Below are 21571 nucleotides of genomic sequence, written 5' to 3'. Positions count from 1 at the left end.
ATGGGTCACATCTAGTCTTAGACTTAGACTGGTCACATCTAGTCTTAGACTTAGATGGGTCACATCTAGTCTTAGTCTTAGATCGGTCACATCTAGTCTTAGACTTGGATTGGTCACATCTAGTCTTAGACTTAGATTGGTCACATCTAGTCTTAGACTTAGATTGGTCACATCTAGTCTTGGACTTAGATGGGTCAAATCTAGTCTTAGACTTAGACTGATCACATCTAGTCTTAGACTTAGATGGGTCAAATCCTGTTACGCTTGCGTGGCATTGTGATGCCGGAGGTCGTCTTTTCAAGATGCAGAGGGATCAGGAAGCGGCTTGCAATAAATGATTTATTCGAGTTGTAGTACAAAATATGCTGCGCGGTGCCCACGGCACAGAAAACAAAAGGGTAGCCAAAGGATGCTAATATCAAAAATGCAGACTATGAGCGAAACTAGGAGCGTAACTTGTTGCAAGGGAGCAAACAGAACCAACAGACCCAGTGAGGCCAGCGCGTAAACTAAATAGCCCTCTGATTAGTGCCCCGGCAACAGGTGCGCGTCCGGAACACTAACCAGAGGCAGGTGACGATAATCTGCCGTCATGGCAACTGAGAAACACAAACTCAACAGGTGCTGAGAACCCAAGTGAACTGAAAACATAAACAGAATATGATCCGGACAGCGGATCATAACAGTACTCCCCCCTTAAAGGACAGATTCCAGATGTTCCTTGGAAAAAACAAAACCCAAAACACTAAAATACAGTTCAAGAGTCCAGGGAGGGTGGAGGGAAGACTTGGTGGTGGGTCGCCAGGCCAAGTGTCCCCGAATCCACCGGGGACGAGTCAGATGGTGGCGGCGAATGGAACGCCGCTGCTGTAGGCGAGGCGGGCGACCACGGAAAGGCCACATTTGTGGCTGCCGAGAAGGTGGGCGTGAGTGGCGCCAGAAGTTCAGCAGCCGGAGAGTTCTACGACTACGTCTCGGGTGTCGCTGCTGTTTGCGCCACTGGCGTCCATACACAAACCTCCGAGAGCACCACTTGCGCAGCCAGACCACTCGAGGTCGCTGAGACGACGATGAGGGCGAGGAAGGTGGCGGCGTCCTGGAAAAGCCCACCGGAGACGAGGAGAGAGCAGACGTCGCCGTGGAAGCAGGAGGAGCCGACGTCGCCGTGGAAGCAGGAGGAGCCGACGTCGCCGTGGAAACAGGAAGCGTCGTCGCCGTGGAAACAGGAAGCGTCGTCGCCGTGGAAACAGGAAGCGTCGTCGCCGTGGAAACAGGAGGAGTCGACGTCGCCGTGGAAGCAGGAGGCAGCGTCTCTGTCGGCGTGGGCGGAGCCAGAGGCGGAGCAGGCGGGGCCAGAGGCGAAGCAGGCGGCTCGTCTGTCGGCGTGGGCGGAGCCAGAGGCGGAGCAGGCGGCTCGTCTGTCGGCGTGGGCGGAGCCAGAGGCGGAGCAGGCGGCCCGTCTGTTGGCGTGGGCGGAGGCAGAGGCGGAGCAGGCGGCTCGTCTGTCGGCGTGGGCGGAGCCAGAGGCGGAGCAGGTGGCTCGTCTGTCGGCGTGGGCGGAGCAGGTGGCTCGTCTGTCGGCGTGGGCGGATCAGGCGGCTCGTCTGCCGGCGTGGGCGGAGCAGGCGGCTCGTCTTCCGGCATGGGAGGAGCAGGCGGCTTGTCTGCCGGCGTGGGCGGAGCCAGAGGCGGAGCAGGCGGCTCGTCTGCCGGCGTGGGCGGAGCAGGCGTCCGGGCTGTCGTTGCCGTGGGAGCAGGTGCTGGTGTGGGAACCAGACTTGGAGCAGGTGCTGGTGTGGGAACCAGACTTGGAGCAGGTGCTGGTGTGGGAACCAGACTTGGAGCAGGTGCTGGGCGTGACCTTGGCGGAGGTGGCCTGGCCGGGGGTTGCGGCTTAGCACGCCGAACGACTGGTGGTGGCGGCCGGGCAGGAGGTTGCGGCTTAGCATGCCGAAAAACCGGTGGTGGCGGCCGGGCAGGGGGTTGCGGCTTAGCATGCCGGAGGACTGGTGGCGGAGGCCGGCATGGAGGTTTGGGCTTGGCTGGGCGCAGCTGTGCCCGCCCACTAGCAAAGCACCCAGTACTAGCCCCCCCCTCAAGAAGCGGATCCCAGACGCGTCTTGTGCAGTCTGGAACAGTCTTTAGGGGTGGAAGGGAGGAGGTGAGGAGGGGGGTAGGCTCCTCCCCTTTTGATTGTCCAAATTGTCTATTCTGCTCTTCAATAGAATGCGGAGTGTCCTTTGCCGCTTGGGATTGTTCCTCAAGTCTTAGTTCAATCAGTACCTTCCGGTACCACTCATCCACCCAAGCAGGACTGTACTTCTCGAGGGGTGTCTCGGAAGATGACTGTGCTGGAACAGGAAGTGGAGAAGGCAGAGCAGCACGTGGCACAGCAGACAGAGGAGTGGGTGGAGCTTGAGCCTTAGGGGGTGGGGCCAAAGTAATTGGAGGCTGAGCTTGAAAGTCAGAAGGTGAGTGGGACTGACTAGACCTAGAATTAACAAAAATGTCCTGATAGTGTTTAATTGTCAAATTAAAGTCATTAGGAAGTGGCTGACAGTAAGAATTAACAGAATGCAAAAAAATGTCTTTTTCTATGACGTCATCAAAAGTGGACGGGGGCGTGTCCTCGGGGGGCGACAACGGAATGACGTCATAGCTGCAATCCCAGTGATTGACAGGCCAGTCGGAGGAATCTTTGAAAATATGGTCATTATAATTACCAAATATTTGAGCAGAATCCTGGGCTGCTTGTAGCTGGCTGTGATCCGGAAGGAAAAGTTGTGGGATAGGTGCGTCTTTGCCGCGAGCCGAAGTCTTCTTGGCTGACTTCCGCTTTCGCTGACGCGTTCGGGCTGGCTGTGAGCGGACATCCCCGGGCCAGATGGAGTCGATTTGGACCAACGAACCGTCAGGCCCCCACAAAAGGTCTTCGCGCTCCAGAGGGGAATACTGGAGAGTCTCTCTCTCCATCGCCTTTAAGACCAGCCACGTCCCGTAGCCGGAATCCTCCACGCCCTCTTCGAAAAGACTGTTTGCTGTTGGTTTTCTGTTTTGTACCAATTTTGTGTTATTTTATTATTAAATCAAGTTATTACCTGCAAGTCCTGTCCGGATTCGTCCCTTGCATCTTGGGAGAACAAACCCCCGCATCACCATGCGCACCACTTGTGACAAAATCCAGTCTTAAACGTAGATGGGTCACATCTAGTCTTAGACTGAGATTGGTCACATCTAGTTTTAGACTTTTTGTTATATATACTGTATATATATATATATATATATATATATATATATATATATATATACATATATATATATAATTTGTTTTTATCTACAACTTTTTGATTTTCCCCTGAAATTATATATATATATATATATATATATATATGTATACATACCGTATTTTCCGCACTATAAGGCGCACTGGATTAAAAGGCGCACTGTCAGCTTTTGAGAAAATTGGAGGTTTTTAGGTGTGCCTTATAGTGTGGAAAATACGGTAAATATTAGGGGTGTGGGAAAAAATCCATTCGAATTCGAATCGCGATTCTCATGTTGTGCGATTCAGAATCCATTCTCATTTTTAAAAAATCTATTTTTTTTTTTATTTTAAAAAATTTTTTAACAACATATTTGATATTCAAACTCATAAACTTTATTTTTTTTTTGCAAATAATAATTAACTTAGAATTTCATGGCTGCAACACGTGCCAAAGTAGTTGGGAAAGGGCATGTTCACCACTGTGTTACATGGCCTTTCCTTTTAACAACACTCAATAAACGATTGTGAACTGAGGAAACTAATTGTTGAAGCTTTGAAAGTGGACTTCTTTCCCATTCTTGTTTTATGTAGAGCTTCAGTCGTTCAACAGTCCGGGGTCTCCGCTGTCGTATTTTACGCTTCATAATGCGCCACACATTTTGGATGGGAGACAGGTCTGGACTGTAGGCAAAACAGGAAAGTACCCGCACTCTTTTTTTTACAAAGCCACGCTGTTGTAACACGTGCTGAATGTGTCTTGGCATTGTCTTGCTGAAATAAGCAGGGGCGTCCATGAAAAAGACGGCGCTTAGATGGCAGCATATGTTGTTCCAAAAGCTGTATGTACCTTTCAGCATTAATGGTGCCTTCACAGATGTGTAAGTTACCCATGTCTTGGCCATTAATGCACCCCCTTACCATCACAAATGCTGGCTTTTCAACTTTGCGTCGATAACAGTCTGGATGGTTCGCTTCCCCTTTGGTCCGGATGACACGATGTCGAATATTTCCAAAAACAATTTAAAATGTGGACTCATCAGACCACAGAACACTTTTCCACTTTGCATGAGTCCATCTTAGATGATCTCGGGCCCAGAGAAGCCGGCAGCGTTTCTGGGTGTTGTTGATAAATGGCTTTGGCTTTGCATAGTAGAGCTTTAACTTGCACTTACAGATGTAGCGACCAACTGTATTTAGTGACAGTGGTTTTCTAAAGTGTTCCTGAGCCCATGTGGTGATATCCTTTAGAGATTGATGTCGGTTTCCGTGTTTGATGAGCATTCCTCAACTTTATCAGTATTTATTGCCACCTTTCCCAACTTCTTTGTCACGTGTTGCTGGCATCAAATTGTTAAATTAATGATTATTTATTTTATGAGTTTGAACATCAAATATGTTGTCTTTGTAGCATATTCAACCGAATATGGCTTGAAAAGGATTTGCAAATCATTGTATTCCGTTTATATTTACATCTAACACAATTTACCAACTCATATGGAAACGGGGTTTGTATATATCCATCCATCCATTTACTACCGCTTGTCTCTTTTGGGGTTGCGGGGAGTGCTGGAGCCTATCTCAGCTGCATTCGGGCGGAAGGCGGGGTACACCCTGGACAAGTCGCCACCTCATCACAGGGCCAACACAGATAGACAGACAACATTCACACTCACATTCACATACTATATATATATATATATATATATATATATATATATATATATATATATATATATATATATATATATATATATATATATATATATATATATATATATATATATATTTATCATTCTATTTTAGTTACTTCGAATTTACAACCCCTGGCGCTGTTTTGTACTGTTTTTGTACTTATTTTTGATTATTATTTATATATATATATATATATATATATATATATATATATATATATATATATATATATATATATATATATATATATATATATATATATATATATATATATATATATATATATATATATATATATATATATATATATATATAGATATTGGTTTTGAAAGTGAAAAATATGAAATTTGCGCCCGCATGTTATATTATTCAGTGCAAAAGTTAGGACACCCTGCTGTCAGTGACATGATTGACAGGTGTGGCGCCCTCACGTGGCCAAAAGGCGTCACAACAAGCAGGTTCACCTTCGTCTCCTGAGGAGCATGCGCACAAAGCATTGATGATGATGATGATGAAGATCCTCCACAGCAACCCAACTGCAAATGTAAATATGATAAATGTATTAAATATGATACATATGTTAAATATGATGCATATGTTAAATATGATAATTATGATGAATATGATAAATAAATATGATATGTATGATGAATATGAAAATAATAAATCAATATGGTACATATAATACAATATGATGATTATGATAAATATCAAACATATGATCAATATGAATAAGATTATTGTGACACATATGATGAATATGATAAATAATTATGACAAATATGACACATGATGAATATGATAAATAAATATGATACATATGATGAATATGATAAATAAATATGATGAATAGGATAAATAAATATAATAAATATGACACATATGATGACTATGATAAATAAATGTGATACTTATAATAAAAAAAGTTGTTTGCGTTTACGCGCCAAACAGCAGCTCAGAGTACCCACCCTTTTTGGATTCACTCGAGGGAGTACTGGAGAGTGCTCCCCCGGGTGATTCCCTCGTTCTACTGGGGGACTTCAACGCTCATGTTGGCAGCGACAGTGAAACCTGGAGAGGTTGGGAAGAATGGCCGCCCGGATCTGAACCCGAGTGGTGTTCTGTTATTGGACTTTTGTGCTCGTCACAGATTGTCGATAACAAACACCATGTTCAAACATAAGGGTGTCCATATGTGCACTTGGCACCAGGACACCCTAGGCCGCAGTTCCATGATCGACTTTGTAGTTGTGTCATCGGATTTGCGGCCTCATGTTTTGGACACTCGGGTGAAGAGAGGGGCGGAGCTTTCTACCGATCACCACCTGGTGGTGAGTTGGCTGCGATGGTGGGGGAGGATGCCAGACAGACCTGGCAGGCCCAAACGCATTGTGAGGGTTTGCTGGGAACGCCTGGCAGAGTCTCCTGTCAGAGAGAGTTTCAATTCCCACCTCCGGAAGAACTTTGAACATGTCACGAGGGAGGTGCTGGACATTGAGTCCGAGTGGACAATGTTCCGTACCTCTATTGTCAAGGCGGCCGATTGGAGCTGTGGCCGCAAGGTGGTTGGTGCCTGTCGTGGCGGTAATCCTAGAACCCGTTGGTGTACGCCGGCGGTGAGGGATGCCGTCAGGCTGAAGAAGGAGTCCTATCGGGTTCTTTTGGCTCATGGGACTCCTGAGGCAGCAGACAGGTACCGACAGGCCAGGCGGTGTGCGGCTTCAAACTCGGACATGGGAGGAGTTCGGGGAGGCCATGGAAAAAGACTTCCGGACGGCTTCGAAGCAATTCTGGACCACCATCCGCCGCCTCAGGAAGGGGAAGCAGTGCAGTGTCAACACCGTGTATGGTGGGGATGGTGCTCTGCTGACCTCGACTGCGGATGTTGTGGATCGGTGGAGGGAATACTTCGAAGACCTCCTCAATCCTACCTATAAGGAAGCAGGGCCTGGGGAATCTGTGGTGGGCTCTCCTATTTCTGGGGCTGAGGTTGCCGAGGTAGTTAAAAAGCTCCTCGGTGGGAAGGCCCCGGGGGTGGATGAGATCCGCCCGGAGTTCCTTAAGGCTCTGGATGTTGTGGGGCTGTCTTGGTTGACAAGACTCTGCAACATCGCGTGGACATCGGGGGCGGTACCTCTGGATTGGCAGACCGGGGTGGTGGTTCCTCTCTTTAAGAAGGGGAACCGGAGGGTGTGTTCCAACTATCGTGGGATCACACTCCTCAGCCTTCCCGGTAAGGTCTATTCAGGTGTACTGGAGAGGAGGCTACGCCGGATAGTCGAACCTCGGATTCAGGAGGAACAGTGTGGTTTTCGTCCTGGTCGTGGAACTGTGGACCAGCTCTATACTCTCGGCAGGGTCCTTGAGGGTGCATGGGAGTTTGCCCAACCAGTCTACATGTGCTTTGTGGACTTGGAGAAGGCATTCGACCGTGTACCCCGGGAAGTCCTGTGGGGAGTGCTCAGAGAGTATGGGGTATCGGACTGTCTTATTGTGGCAGTTCGCTCCCTGTATAATCAGTGTCAGAGTTTGGTCCGCATTGCCGGCAGTAAGTCGGACACGTTTCCAGTGAGGGTTGGACTCCGCCAAGGCTGCCCTTTGTCACCCATTCTGTTCATAACCTTTATGGACAGAATTTCTAGGCGCAGTCAGGGCGTTGAGGGGATCTGGTTTGGTGGCTGCAGGATTAGGTCACTGCTTTTTGCAGATGATGTGGTCCTGATGGCTTCCTCCGGCCAAGATCTTCAGCTCTCACTGGATCGGTTCGCAGCCGAGTGTGAAGCGACTGGGATGGGAATCAGCACCTCCAAGTCCGAGTCCATGGTTCTCTCCCGGAAAAGGGTGGAGTGCCATCTCCGGGTTGGGGAGGAGATCTTGCCCCAAGTGGAGGAGTTCAAGTACCTCGGAGTCTTGTTCACGAGTGGGGGAAGAGTGGATCGTGAGATCGACAGGCGGATCGGTGCGGCGTCTTCAGTAATGCGGACGCTGTATCGATCCGTTGTGGTGAAGAAGGAGCTGAGCCGGAAGGCAAAGCTCTCGATTTACCGGTCGATCTACGTTCCCATCCTCACCTATGGTCATGAGCTTTGGGTCATGACCGAAAGGACAAGATCACGGGTACAAGCGGCCGAAATGAGTTCCCTCCGCCGAGTGGCGGGGCTCTCCCTTAGAGATAGGGTGAGAAGCTCTGTCATTCGGGGGAAGCTCAAAGTAAAGCCGCTGCTCCTCCACATCGAGAGGAGCCAGATGAGGTGGTTCGGGCATCTGGTCAGGATGCCACCCGAACGCCTCCCTAGGAAGGTGTTTCGGGCACGTCCGACCGGTAGGAGGCCACGGGGAAGACCCAGGACACGCTGGGAAGACTATCTCTCACGGCTGGCCTGGGAACGCCTCGGGATCCCCCGGGAGGAGCTGGACAAAGTGGCTGGGGAGAGGGAAGTCTGGGCTTCCCTGCTTAAGCTGCTGCCCCCGCGACCCGACCTCGGATAAGCGGAAGAAGATGGATGGATGGATGGATGGACTTATAATAAAAATATGATGATTATGATAAAAATATGATGATTAAGATAAATATGACACATATGATGAATATGATGAATAAATATGATACGTATGATAAAAATATGATGATTATGATAAATATCATACAGTACATATGATGAATAAATATGATACGTATGATAAAAATATGATGATTATGATAAATATCATACATATGATGAATATGAGACATAAATATGATACATATGAATATGATTATTATGATACATATGATGAATATGATAAATAAAAATGACACAAATTATGAATATGATAAATAAATATGATAAATATGACACATATGATGAATATGATAAATATGATACATATGATGAATATGATAAATCAATATGATACATATGATAACAATATGATTATGATAAATATCATACATATGATGACTAAATATGATACGTATGATAAAAATATGATGATTATGATAAATATCATACATATGATGAATATGAGACATAAATATGATAAATATGAATTTGATTATTACGATACATGTGATGAATATGATAAATAAATATGACATAAATGCTGAATATGATAAATAAATGTGATACTTATGATCAAAATATTATGATAAATATGACTTATATGATAACTATGACAATTAAATATGATAAATATGACACATATGATGAATATGATAAATAAATATGATACATATGATGAATATGATAAATCAATATGATACATATGATAAAGAATATGATGATTATGATAAATATCATACACATGATGAATATGACACATAAATATGATAAATATGAATATGATTATTATGATATATATGATGTATATGATACATAAATACAATATGACATATGATGAATATGATGAATAAATGTGATACTTGTGATAAAAATATGATGATTTTGATAAATATGATGAATATGATAAATAAATATGATACGTATGATGAATATGATAAATCAATATGATAAAAATATGATGATTATGATAAATATCATACACATGATTAATATGAGATGTACATATGATAAATATGAATATGATAAATATGATGAATATGATAAATCAACATGATGAATATGCTGAATATGAACATGATAAATATGAATATGATACATATGTTAAATATGATACATACAAATATGATAAATATGATGATTATGATAAATATGATACATATGGTGAATATGAACATTATAAATACATAGAATACATATTATGAATATGATACAATATGATAAATATGATACATATGATGAATATGTACATTATAAATAAATAGAATACATATGAATATGAATAAGATACAATATGATGGATATGAATATGATACAATATGATGAATATGTACATTATAAATAAATAGAATACATATTATGAATATGATACAATATGATAAATATGATACATATGATGAATATGTACATTATAAATAAATAGAATACATATGAATATGAATAAGATACAATATGATGGATATGAATATGATACAATATGATGAATATGTACATTATAAATAAATAGAATACATATGAATATGAATATGATACAATATGATGAATATTATTAATAAATGTGATAAATATGAATGTGATGAATATGATAAATATTATAAATGTGATGAATATCATGAATATTTTAATATGAAAAATATGATGAATATGATGAACATGATAAATGTGAGGAATATAAATATGATAAATAAGATTTTATGATTAATATGATGATTATGATAAATATGATGATTATGATAAATATGATGATTATGATAAATATGATTATGATGAATATGATAAATATAATGAAAACATATGATTATGATAAATATGATGAATATAAATCAAACATATGAGAATAAAGAAGTGAAGAGTGTATCTCACAGTTGTGTGATAGATGACTGAAATGTTGCTGGTGTTGTCTCTGATGGACGTGCTGTAGTACTTTTGGACTTCCTCCACTATCTGTAAATACACATTATATACATGTAAATATACATCTTTATATACCTGTAAATATACATCATATACATGTAAATATACATTATATACATCTTTATATACCTGTAAATACACATTAAATACATGTAAATATACATCTTTATATACCTGTAAATATACATCATATACATGCAAATATGCATCTTTATATACCTGTAAATATACATTATATACATGTAAATATACATTATATACATCTTTATATACCTGTAAATATACATTATATACATGTAAATATACATCATATACATGTAAATATACATTATATACATCTTTATATACCTGTAAATATACATCATATACATGTAAATATACATTATATACATCTTTATATACCTGTAGATATACATTATATACATGTAAATATACATTATATATATCTTTATATACCTGAAAATATACATCACATTCATGTTTATTATTATTATGATTATTGTTTACATGTAAATATAAATACTATACATGTTTATATTCAGTACATTATTATGATTATGATTATTATTGTTTACCTGTTCCTTGTTGATGAATCCAAACACGCCTGCTGTGATCTCTGCAGCAAATATGATCAGCAGACACACCAAGAACTGCAATACACAAACTACTATCACTAACAATGGAGTACACACTATCACTAAGCATGGAGTACACACTATCACTAACAATGTAGTACACACTATCACTAAGCATGTAGTACACACTAATCACTAACAATGTAGTACACACTAATCACTAAGCATGTAGTACACACTAATCACTAACAATGTAGTACACACTATCACTAAGCATGTAGTACACACTAATCACTAACAATGTAGTACACACTAATCACTAAGCATGTAGTACACACTATCACTAACAATGTAGTATACACTATCACTAATAATGTAGTATACACTATTACAAAGTACTATCACAAAGAATGTAGTACACACTATCACAAAAAATGTAGTACAGACTATTAAAGAATGTCGTACACACTATCAGAAAGCATGTAGTACACACTATCACAAAGATGTAGAACACTACACACTATTACAAAGAATGTAGTATACACTATTACAAATAATGTAGTACACACTATCACAAAGTACTACACAGTATCACAAAGTATGTAGTACACGGTATCACAAAGTAGTACACACTATCAAAAAGCATGTAGTACACTGCAACACAAAGTACTAAAAACTATCACAAAGCATGTAGAACACAGTATCACAAAGCACTACACACTATCACAAAGTACTACACACTATCACAAAACATGTAGTGCACTGTATCACAAAGTACTACACGCTATCACAAAGAACTACACACTATCACAAAGCATGTAGTACACACTATCACAAAAAATGTAGTACACTGTATCACAAAGTACTACATGCTATCACAAAGTACTACACGCTATCACAAAGTACTACACACTATCACAAAGCATGTAGTACACAGTATCACAAATTACTACACACTATCACAAAGTACTACATGCTATCACAAAGCATGTAGTACACAGTATCACAAAGTACTACACTATCACAAAGCATGCAGTACACAGTATCACAAAGCACTACACACTATCACAAAGTACTGCACACTATTACAAAGTATGTAGTAGACTGTATCACAAAGTACTACACACTATCACAAAGTATGTAGTGCACAGTACCACAAGGTAGTACACAGTATGATAAAGTAGTATACAGTACTTTGGAATGAAGTAATATTTACTTGCTTACTTAGTAAAATAAAAATAAAAGTTGTCAACTCACTGAAGTCAGAAGACTCTGAGACTCTCTCACGGCCCCCACACTTCCTAGCAGGGCCCCCAGCATCATCAGCACTGTGGCCCCCAGCATCATGTACGCGCCTGCAAGGACAACAAACATCTAGTACTATCATGTGTACAACTGTAATAACTGTCATCATGCCTGCAAGTACCACAAACATCTAGTACTATCATGTGTACAACTGTTATTATGTACATGCCTGCAAGTACCATAAATATATAGTACTATCATGTGTACAACTGTAATAACTGTTATTATGTACACGCCTGCAAGTACCATACCAATACAAACATGTAGTACTATCATGTGTACAACTGTTATTATGTACACGCCTGTAAGTACTATGAATATATAGTACTATCACGTGTACAACTGTAATAACTGTTATTATGTACGCGCCTGCAAGTACCATAAATGTACAAACATGTAGTACTATCATGCGTACAAATGTAATAACTGTTATAATGTCCGCGCCTGCAAGTACCATAAATATATAGTACTATCATGTGTACAACTGTAATAACTTATGTACACGCCTGCAAGTACCATACATATACAAACATGTAGTACTACCATGTGTACAACTGTAATAACTGTTATTATGTACGCGCCTGCAAGTACCATAAATGTACAAACATGTAGTACTATCATGCGTACAAATGTAATAACTGTTATTATGTACAAGCCTGAAAGTACCATAAATATACAAACATGTAGTACTATCATGTGTACAACTGTAATAACTGATATTATGTACACGCCTGCAAGTACCATAAATATACAAACATGTAGTACTACCATGTGTACAACTGTAATAACTGTTATGTACACGCCTGTAAGTACCATACATATGCAAACATGTAGTACTATCATGTGTACAACTGTAATAACTGGTATTAGGTACGCGCCTGCAAGTACCATAAATGTACAAACATGTAGTACTATCATGTGTACAAATGTAATAACTGTTATTATGTACATGCCTGAAAGTACCATAAATTGATAGTAATATCATGTGTACAACTGTAAAAACTGTTATTATGTACACAGCTGGAAGTACAAATAGTATTAACTCCAAAAAAGTACTACATTTATTTTAAAGTATGTACAAAATATACCAGTAAGAAAATATTTATTATTTACAACATTAAACAACTTTGGTTGGCTTCAAAACTCCTTCAGAGGTTTTGTTCATTAAAATGCATGCTTTTGTCATTTAGGAGCTTTTATTTTGTAGGTAATACTTCTGGTTCTGCTTACATTACATTCGACACTTGACTGATTAAATGTTTCTTGAGCTCAGTCTTTGATCAGTGAGTCTTTTTCTTCGGCTTTAGGAGACATGTTGCAAATATTCACGGCTGCATGGATGTTTATGCGTGTAAGATACGCTCGGCGAGTATTATTATTATTATTATTATTATTATTATTATTATTATTATGATATTTTAGTGATATTTTAAGGCGACACCACCCATTTTGGTACCGATCCGAAAACAACTGCATCAACTTTTTAAAGATAGAATGTAAATGTGACCTTAATTGAATCATTTTGAGCACATATACAATTTAGTAACACAACAACCGTTACAACGTACACTTTATGAGCATCTTAACAACTTTTAAGGAAAGCAAAAAAAATAAAAAATTGTTGATTCAACTGCAGTTCATCACCTCACCAGCAGAGGAGAGCAGTGTACTGTGTGTGCGTGTTTGTGCGCATGTGTGTGCGTGTACTTCCTACTATATATATATATATATATATATATATATACAGTGTTGTGTTAGTTACTGAAAAACAGTAACTAGTTACAGTTACTAGTTACTTTATTTCAAAAGTAACTCAGTTACTAACTCAGTTACTTACACCAAAAAGTAATGCGTTACTGTGAAAAGTAACTATTTAGTTACTTCTTCTACTTTTTTTTTTTAAAGCTCCCATTAATGCCCTTTTAGCCTTAATTTTAGTACTGTTATTGCACTGGAGAATAATACAATCTGTTGATCAACTTGACATACATTTGCATCACTGAACTCTGCTAAGCAATGTGCTCTACATACAACACACAAAGACAAAGATATGTTTCAATGGGCCAATTTATTTCAGGCCAGAACAAATTGACAAAACTATTTTAAATAGCTGCAACATAACACACCTAAGTAACAAACAGCATAATAACACTAACACTAACACTAACACTAACCACGTTAAACCCAGATTCCGAACTAATAAAGGTCTTAACTCATTCTCTTTCTATGCCACTTCAATATGGAATGCACTCCCAACAGGTGTAAAAGAAAGGGCATCTCTATCCTCCTTCAAAACATCACTAAAAGAACACCTCCAGGCAACTACAACCCTAAACTAACACCCTCCCTTCCACATAATACCTCTTCGGATTGTAAATAATCAAATGTAGACACTTTTTCTTTTACTTTCTGATCTCTCTCTCTGTGTCCACTACTTGCTGTACATATCCTACCAAGTCAGTCCTACACTGTTTCAATGTCCATTTCTCTGATGATGCAATTGTTGATGACTGAAGTGTTGATACCAACCAAACCTAACCCCCCCCTCCATATCCCACACCCCGGATTGTAAATAATGTAAATAATTCAATGTATATACCCTGATGATTATCTTGTGTGATGACTGTATTATGATGTTAGTATATATTTGATAGTATATATCTGTATCTGGACCCCGACTTAAACAAGTTAAAAAACTTATTTGGGTGTTACCATTTAGTGGTCAATTGTACGGAATATGTACTTTACTGTGCAATCTACTAATAAAAGTTTCAATCAATCAATCAATCAATCAACAACATAGCTGTAAAGCTGGCTTCATCTAATGAAGGCACACGTGACATACACAGAGCCTAACCAGGCAGATTTGAATTGTTGTTTTGGGCAGTAGACGGGATCTTTGATCCAAGACACAACTTACATTTAACTAAAATGTTCTTTTCTTTGTGCTCGACAAAAGAAAAGAAGTGAGAATATCTCATACTTGCCAACCCTCCCGAAATTCACTGCCTCTCCCTGGGACAACCATTCTCCAAATTCCTGCCGATTTCCAGCCGGACTTAAGGCACGCCCCCTCCAGGTCTGTGCGGATCTGAGGGGACAGCCTGTCGTCACGTCCGCTTGGCCAACCAAAAAGTAACCACAGAACACTATACCGTATAGGCGTATAGTGTTCTGTGGTTACTTTTTTGTTGGCCAACGGTTGAAGTGGTCGGACTAGTCTAATGTGTGATATAGTAGAAGTGGTCAGACTAGTCTAATGTGTGATATAGTAGAAGTGGCCAGACTAGTCTAATGTGTGATATAGTAGAAGTGGTCAGACTAGTCTAATGTGTGATATAGTAGAAGTGGTCAGACTAGTCTAATGTGTGATATAGTAGAAGTGGTCAGACTAGTCTAATGTGTGATATAGTAGAAGTGGTCGGACTAGTCTAATGTGTGATATAGTAGAAGTGGTCAGACTAGTCTAATGTGTGATATAGTAGAAGTGGCCGGACTAGTCTAATGTGTGATATAGTAGAAAAGATCGGACTAGTCTAATGTGTGATATAGTAGAAGTGGCCGGACTAGTCTAATGTGTGATATAGTAGAAAAGATCGGACTAGTCTAATGTGTGATATAGTAGAAGTGGTCAGACTAGTCTAATGTGTGATATAGTAGAAGTGGTCGGACTAGTCTAATGTGTGATATAGTAGAAGTGGTCGGACTAGTCTAATGTGTGATATAGAAGAAGTGGTCGGACTAGTCTAATGTGTGATATAGTAGAAGTGGTCGGACTAGTCTAATGTGTGATATAGTAGAAGTGGTCAGACTAGTCTAATGTGTGATATAGTAGAAGTGGTCAGACTAGTCTAATGTGTGAAAAGTAGAAGTGGTCAGAGTAGTCTAATGTGTGATATAGTAGAAGTGGTCAGACTAGTCTAATGTGTGATATAGTAGAGATGGTCGGACTAGTCTAATGTGTGATATAGTAGAAGTGGTCGGACTAGTCTAATGTGTGATATAGTAGAAGTGGTCGGACTAGTCTAATGTGTGATATAGTAGAAATGGTCGGACTAGTCTAATGTGTGATATAGTAGAAGTGGTTCAGACTAGTCTAATGTGTGATATAGTAGAAGTGGTCAGACTAGTCTAATGTGTGATATAGTAGAAGTGGTCAGACTAGTCTAATGTGTGATATAGTAGAAGTGGTTCAGACTAGTCTAATGTGTGATATAGTAGAAGTGGTCAGACTAGTCTAATGTGTGATGTAGTAGAAGTGGTCAGACTAGTCTAATGTGTGATATAGTAGAAGTGGTTCAGACTAGTCTAATGTGTGATATAGTAGAAGTGGTCGGACTAGTCTAATGTGTGATATAGTAGAAGTGGTCAGACTAGTCTAATGTGTGATATAGTAGAAGTGGTCAGACTAGTCTAATGGGTGATATAGTACAAGTGGTCAGACTAGTCTAATGTGTGATATAGTAGAAGTGGTCAGACTAGTCTAATGTGTGATATAGTAGAAGTGGCCGGACTAGTCTAATGTGTGATATAGTAGAAGTGGTCAGACTAGTCTAATTTGTGATATAGTAGAAGTGGTCAGACTAGTCTAATGTGTGATATAGTAGAAGTGATCAGACTAGTCTAATGTGTGATATAGTAGAAGTGGTCAGACTAGTCTAATGTGTGATATAGTAGAAGTGGTCAGACTAGTCTAATGTGTGACATAGTAGAAGTGGTCAGACTAGTCTAATGTGTGATATAGTAGAAGTGGTCAGACTAGTCTAATGTGTGATATAGTAAAAGTGGTCAGACTAGTCTAATGTGTGATATAGTAGAAGTGGCCAGACTAATCTAATATGTGATATAGTAGAAATGGTCAGACTAGTCTAATGTGTGATATACCGGTAGTAGAAGTGATCAGACTAGTCTAATGTGTGATATAGTAGAAGTGGACAGACTAGTCTAATGTGTGATATAGTAGAAGTGGTCAGACTAGTCTAATGTGTGATATAGTAGAAGTGGCCAGACTAGTCTAATGTGTGATATAGTAGAAGTGGCCAGACTAGGCTAATGTGTGATATAGTAGAAGTGGTCAGACTCGTCTAATGTGTGATATAGTAGAAGTGGTCAGACTAGTCTAATGTGTGATATAGTAGAAGTGGCCAGACTAGTCTAATGTGTGATATAGTAGAAGTAGTCAGACTAGTCTAATGTGTGATATAGTAGAAGTGGCCAGACCAGTCTAATGTGTGATATAGTAGAAGTGGTCAGACTAGTCTAATGTGTGATATAGTAGAAGTGATCAGACTAGTCTAATGTGTGATATAGTAGAAGTGGTCAGACTAGTCTAATGTGTGATATAGTAGAAGTGGTCAGACTAGTCTAATGTGTGATATAGTAGAATGGGTCTGACTAGTCTAATGTGTGATATAGTAGAAGTGGTCAGACTAGTCTAATGTGTGATATAGTAGAAAGTGTCGGACTAGTCTAATGTGTGATATAGTAGAAGTGGTCAGACTAGTCTAATGTGTGATATAGTAGAAGTGGTCAGACTAGTCTAATGGGTGATATAGTACAAGTGGTCAGACTAGTCTAATGTGTGATATAGTAGAAGTGGTCAGACTAGTCTAATGTGTGATATAGTAGAAGTGGCCGGACTAGTCTAATGTGTGATATAGTAGAAGTGGTCAGACTAGTCTAATGTGTGATATAGTAGAAGTGAACAGACTAGTCTAATGTGTGACATAGTAGAAGTGGTCAGAATAGTCTAATGTGTGATATAGTAGAAGTGGTCAGACTAGTCTAATGTGTGATATAGTAGAAGTGGTCAGACTTGTCTAATGTGTGATATAGTAGAAGTGGCCAGACTAGTCTAATGTGTGATATAGTAGAAGTGGCCAGACTAGGCTAATGTGTGATATAGTAGAAGTGGTCAGACTAGTCTAATGTGTGATATAGTAGAAGTGGTCAGACTAGTCTAATGTGTGATATAGTAGAAGTGGCCAGACTAGTCTAATGTGTGATATAGTAGAAGTAGTCAGACTAGTCTAATGTGTGATATAGTAGAAGTGGCCAGACTAGTCTAATGTGTGATATAGTAGTAGTGGTCAGACTAGTCTAATGTGTGATATAGTAGAAGTGATCAGACTAGTCTAATGTGTGATATAGTAGAAGTGGTCAGACTAGTCTAATGTGTGATATAGTAGAAGTGGTCAGACTAGTCTAATGTGTGATATAGTAGAAGTGGTCAGACTAGTCTAATGTGTGATATAGTAGAAGTGGCCAGACTAGTCTAATGTGTGATATAGTAGAAGTGGTCAGACTAGTCTAATGTGTGATATAGTAGAAGTGGTCGGACTAGTCTAATGTGTGATATAGTAGAAGTGGTCGGACTAGTCTAATGTGTGATATAGTAGAAGTGGTCAGACTAGTCTAATGTGTGATATAGTAGAAGTGGTCAGACTAGTCTAATGTGTGATATAGTAGAAGTGGCCAGACTAGTCTAATGTGTGATATAGTAGAAGTGGTCAGACTAGTCTAATGTGTGATATAGTAGAAGTGGTCGGACTAGTCTAATGTGTGATATAGTAGAAGTGGTCGGACTAGTCTAATGTGTGATATAGTAGAAGTGATCAGACTAGTCTAATGTGTGATATAGTAGAAGTGGTCAGACTAGTCTAATGTGTGATATAGTAGAAGTGATCAGACTAGTCTAATGTGTGATATAATAGAAGTGGTCGGACTAGTCTAATGTGTGATATAGTAGAAGTGGTCAGACTAGTCTAATGTGTGATATAGTAGAAGTGGTCAGACTAGTCTAATGTGTGATATAGTAGAAGTGGTCGGACTAGTCTAATGTGTGATATAGTAGAAGTGATCAGACTAGTCTAATGTGTGATATAGTAGAAGTGGTCAGACTAGTCTAATGTGTGATATAGTAGAAGTGGTCAGACTAGTCTAATGTGTGATATAGTAGAAGTGGTCGGACTAGTCTAATGTGTGATAAAGTAGAAGTGGCCGGACTAGTCTAATATGTGATATAGTAGAAGTGGTCAGACTAGTCTAATGTGTGATATAGTAGAAGTGGTCAGACTAGTCTAATGTGTGATATAGTAGAAGTGATCAGACTAGTCTAATGTGTGATATAGTAGAAGTGGTCAGACTAGTCTAAAGTGTGATATAGTAGAAGTGGTCGGACTAGTCTAATGTGTGATATAGTAGAAGTGGTCAGACTAGTCTAATGTGTGATATAGTAGAAGTGGCCAGACTAGTCTAATGTGTGATATAGTAGAAGTGGCCAGACTAGGCTAATGTGTGATATAGTAGAAGTGGTCAGACTAGTCTAATGTGTGATATAGTAGAAGTGGTCAGACTAGTCTAATGTGTGATATAGTAGAATGGGTCAGACTAGTCTAATGTGTGATATAGTAGAAGTGGTCAGACTAGTCTAATGTGTGACATAGTAGAAGTGGTCAGACTAGTCTAATGTGTGATATAGTAGAAGTGGTCAGACTAGTCTAATGTGTGATATAGTAGAAGTGGTCAGACTAGTCTAATGTGTGATATAGTAGAAGTGGCCAGACTAGTCTAATGTGTGATATAGTAGAAGTGGCCAGACTAGGCTAATGTGTGATATAGTAGAAGTGGTCAGACTAGTCTAATGTGTGATATAGTAGAAGTGGTCGGACTAGTCTAATGTGTGATATAGTAGAAGTGGCCAGACTAGTCTAATGTGTGATATAGTAGAAGTAGTCAGACTAGTCTAATGTGTGATATAGTAGAAGTGGCCAGACTAGTCTAATGTGTGATATAGTAGAAGTGGTCAGACTAGTCTAATGTGTGATATAGTAGAAGTGGTCAGACTAGTCTAATGTGTGATATAGTAGAAGTGGTCAGACTAGTCTAATGTGTGATATAGTAGAAGTGGTCAGACTAGTCTAATGTGTGATATAGTAGAAGTGGCCGGACTAGTCTAATGTGTGATATAGTAGAAGTGGTCAGACTAGTCTAATGTGTGATATAGTAGAAGTGGTCGGACTAGTCTAATGTGTGATATAGTAGAAGTGGTCGGACTAGTCTAATGTGTGATATAGTAGAAGTGGTCGGACTAGTCTAATGTGTGATATAGTAGAAGTGGTCAGACTAGTCTAATGTGTGATATAGTAGAAGTGGTCAGACTAGTCTAATGTGTGATATAGTAGAAGTGGCCAGACTAGTCTAATGGGTGATATAGTAGAAGTGGCCAGACTAGTCTAATGTGTGATATAGAAGAAGTGGTCAGACTAGTCTAATGTGTGATATAGTAGAAGTGGTCAGACTAGTCTAATGTGTGATATAGTAGAATGGGTCAGACTAGTCTAATGTGTGATATAGTAGAAGTGGTCAGACTAGTCTAATGTGTGATATAGTAGAAGTGGTCAGACTAGTCTAATGTGTGATATAGTAGAAGTGGTCAGACTAGTCTAATGTGTGGTATAGTAGAAGTGGTCAGACTAGTCTAATGTGTGATATAGTAGAAATGGTCAGACTAGTCTAATGTGTGATATAGTAGAAGTGGTCAGACTAGTCTAATGTGTGACATAGTAGAAGTGGTCAGACTAGTCTAATGTGTGATATAGTAGAAGTGGTCAGACTAGTCTAATGTGTGATATAGTAGAAGTGGTCAGACTAGTCTAATGTGTGATATAGTAGAAGTGGTCAGACTAGTCTAATGTGTGATATAGTAGAAGTGGCCAGACTAGTCTAATGTGTGATATAGTAGAAGTGGTCAGACTAGTCTAATGTGTGATATAGTAGAAGTGGCCAGACAAGTCTAATGTGTGATATAGTAGAAGTGATCAGACTAGTCTAATGTGTGATATAGTAGAAGTGATCGGACTAGTCTAATGTGTGATATAGTAGAAGTGGTCAGACTAGTCTAATGTGTGATATAGTAGAAGTGGTCGGACTAGTCTAATGTGTGATATAGTAGAAGTGGTCGGACTAGTCTAATGTGTGATATAGTAGAAGTGATCAGACTAGTCTAATGTGTGATATAGTAGAAGTGGTCAGACTAGTCTAATGTGTGATATAGTAGAAGTGGTCAGACTAGTCTAATGTGTGATACAGTAGAAGTGGTCAGACTAGTCTAATGTGGTCAGACTAGTCTAATGTGTGATATAGTAGAAGTGGTGGTTCAGAGTACCCATGAAGAAGGTGTGTGGGGCTTCATCTCCAGACAGCAGCTGCACAGTGTCAGGGTCAAAGCGCAGCCAAAGTCCCACAGCCAGGACCAACAAGCCAGAGAGCTGTGGAGTAAA

The 21571-nt window shown here is 39.7% G+C and overlaps 1 protein-coding gene across 1 annotated transcript in view; it reads right to left on the bottom strand.

The window, feature by feature from the left end:
• The window catches only part of LOC133582965 (tetraspanin-2-like), a 34018-nt gene that overhangs the window by 1911 nt on the left and 10536 nt on the right, over nt 1–21571 (bottom strand). Inside the window, exons 2-6 of the mRNA XM_061937082.1 lie at nt 21457–21559; nt 12243–12340; nt 10986–11060; nt 10360–10440; nt 5422–5493 (exon numbers count right to left, since the gene is read on the bottom strand). Coding sequence (XP_061793066.1) covers nt 5422–5493; nt 10360–10440; nt 10986–11060; nt 12243–12340; nt 21457–21559 — 429 coding nt within the window. The remainder of the gene's footprint in view (nt 1–5421; nt 5494–10359; nt 10441–10985; nt 11061–12242; nt 12341–21456; nt 21560–21571) is intronic.

Source organism: Nerophis lumbriciformis, linkage group LG03 (genome assembly GCF_033978685.3).
Source record: "Nerophis lumbriciformis linkage group LG03, RoL_Nlum_v2.1, whole genome shotgun sequence".
In the NCBI taxonomy this organism is placed as follows: domain Eukaryota; kingdom Metazoa; phylum Chordata; class Actinopteri; order Syngnathiformes; family Syngnathidae; genus Nerophis; species Nerophis lumbriciformis.
The sequence above is the reverse complement of the archived record's forward strand: the minus strand, read 5'-3'. Positions and strand labels throughout refer to the sequence as shown.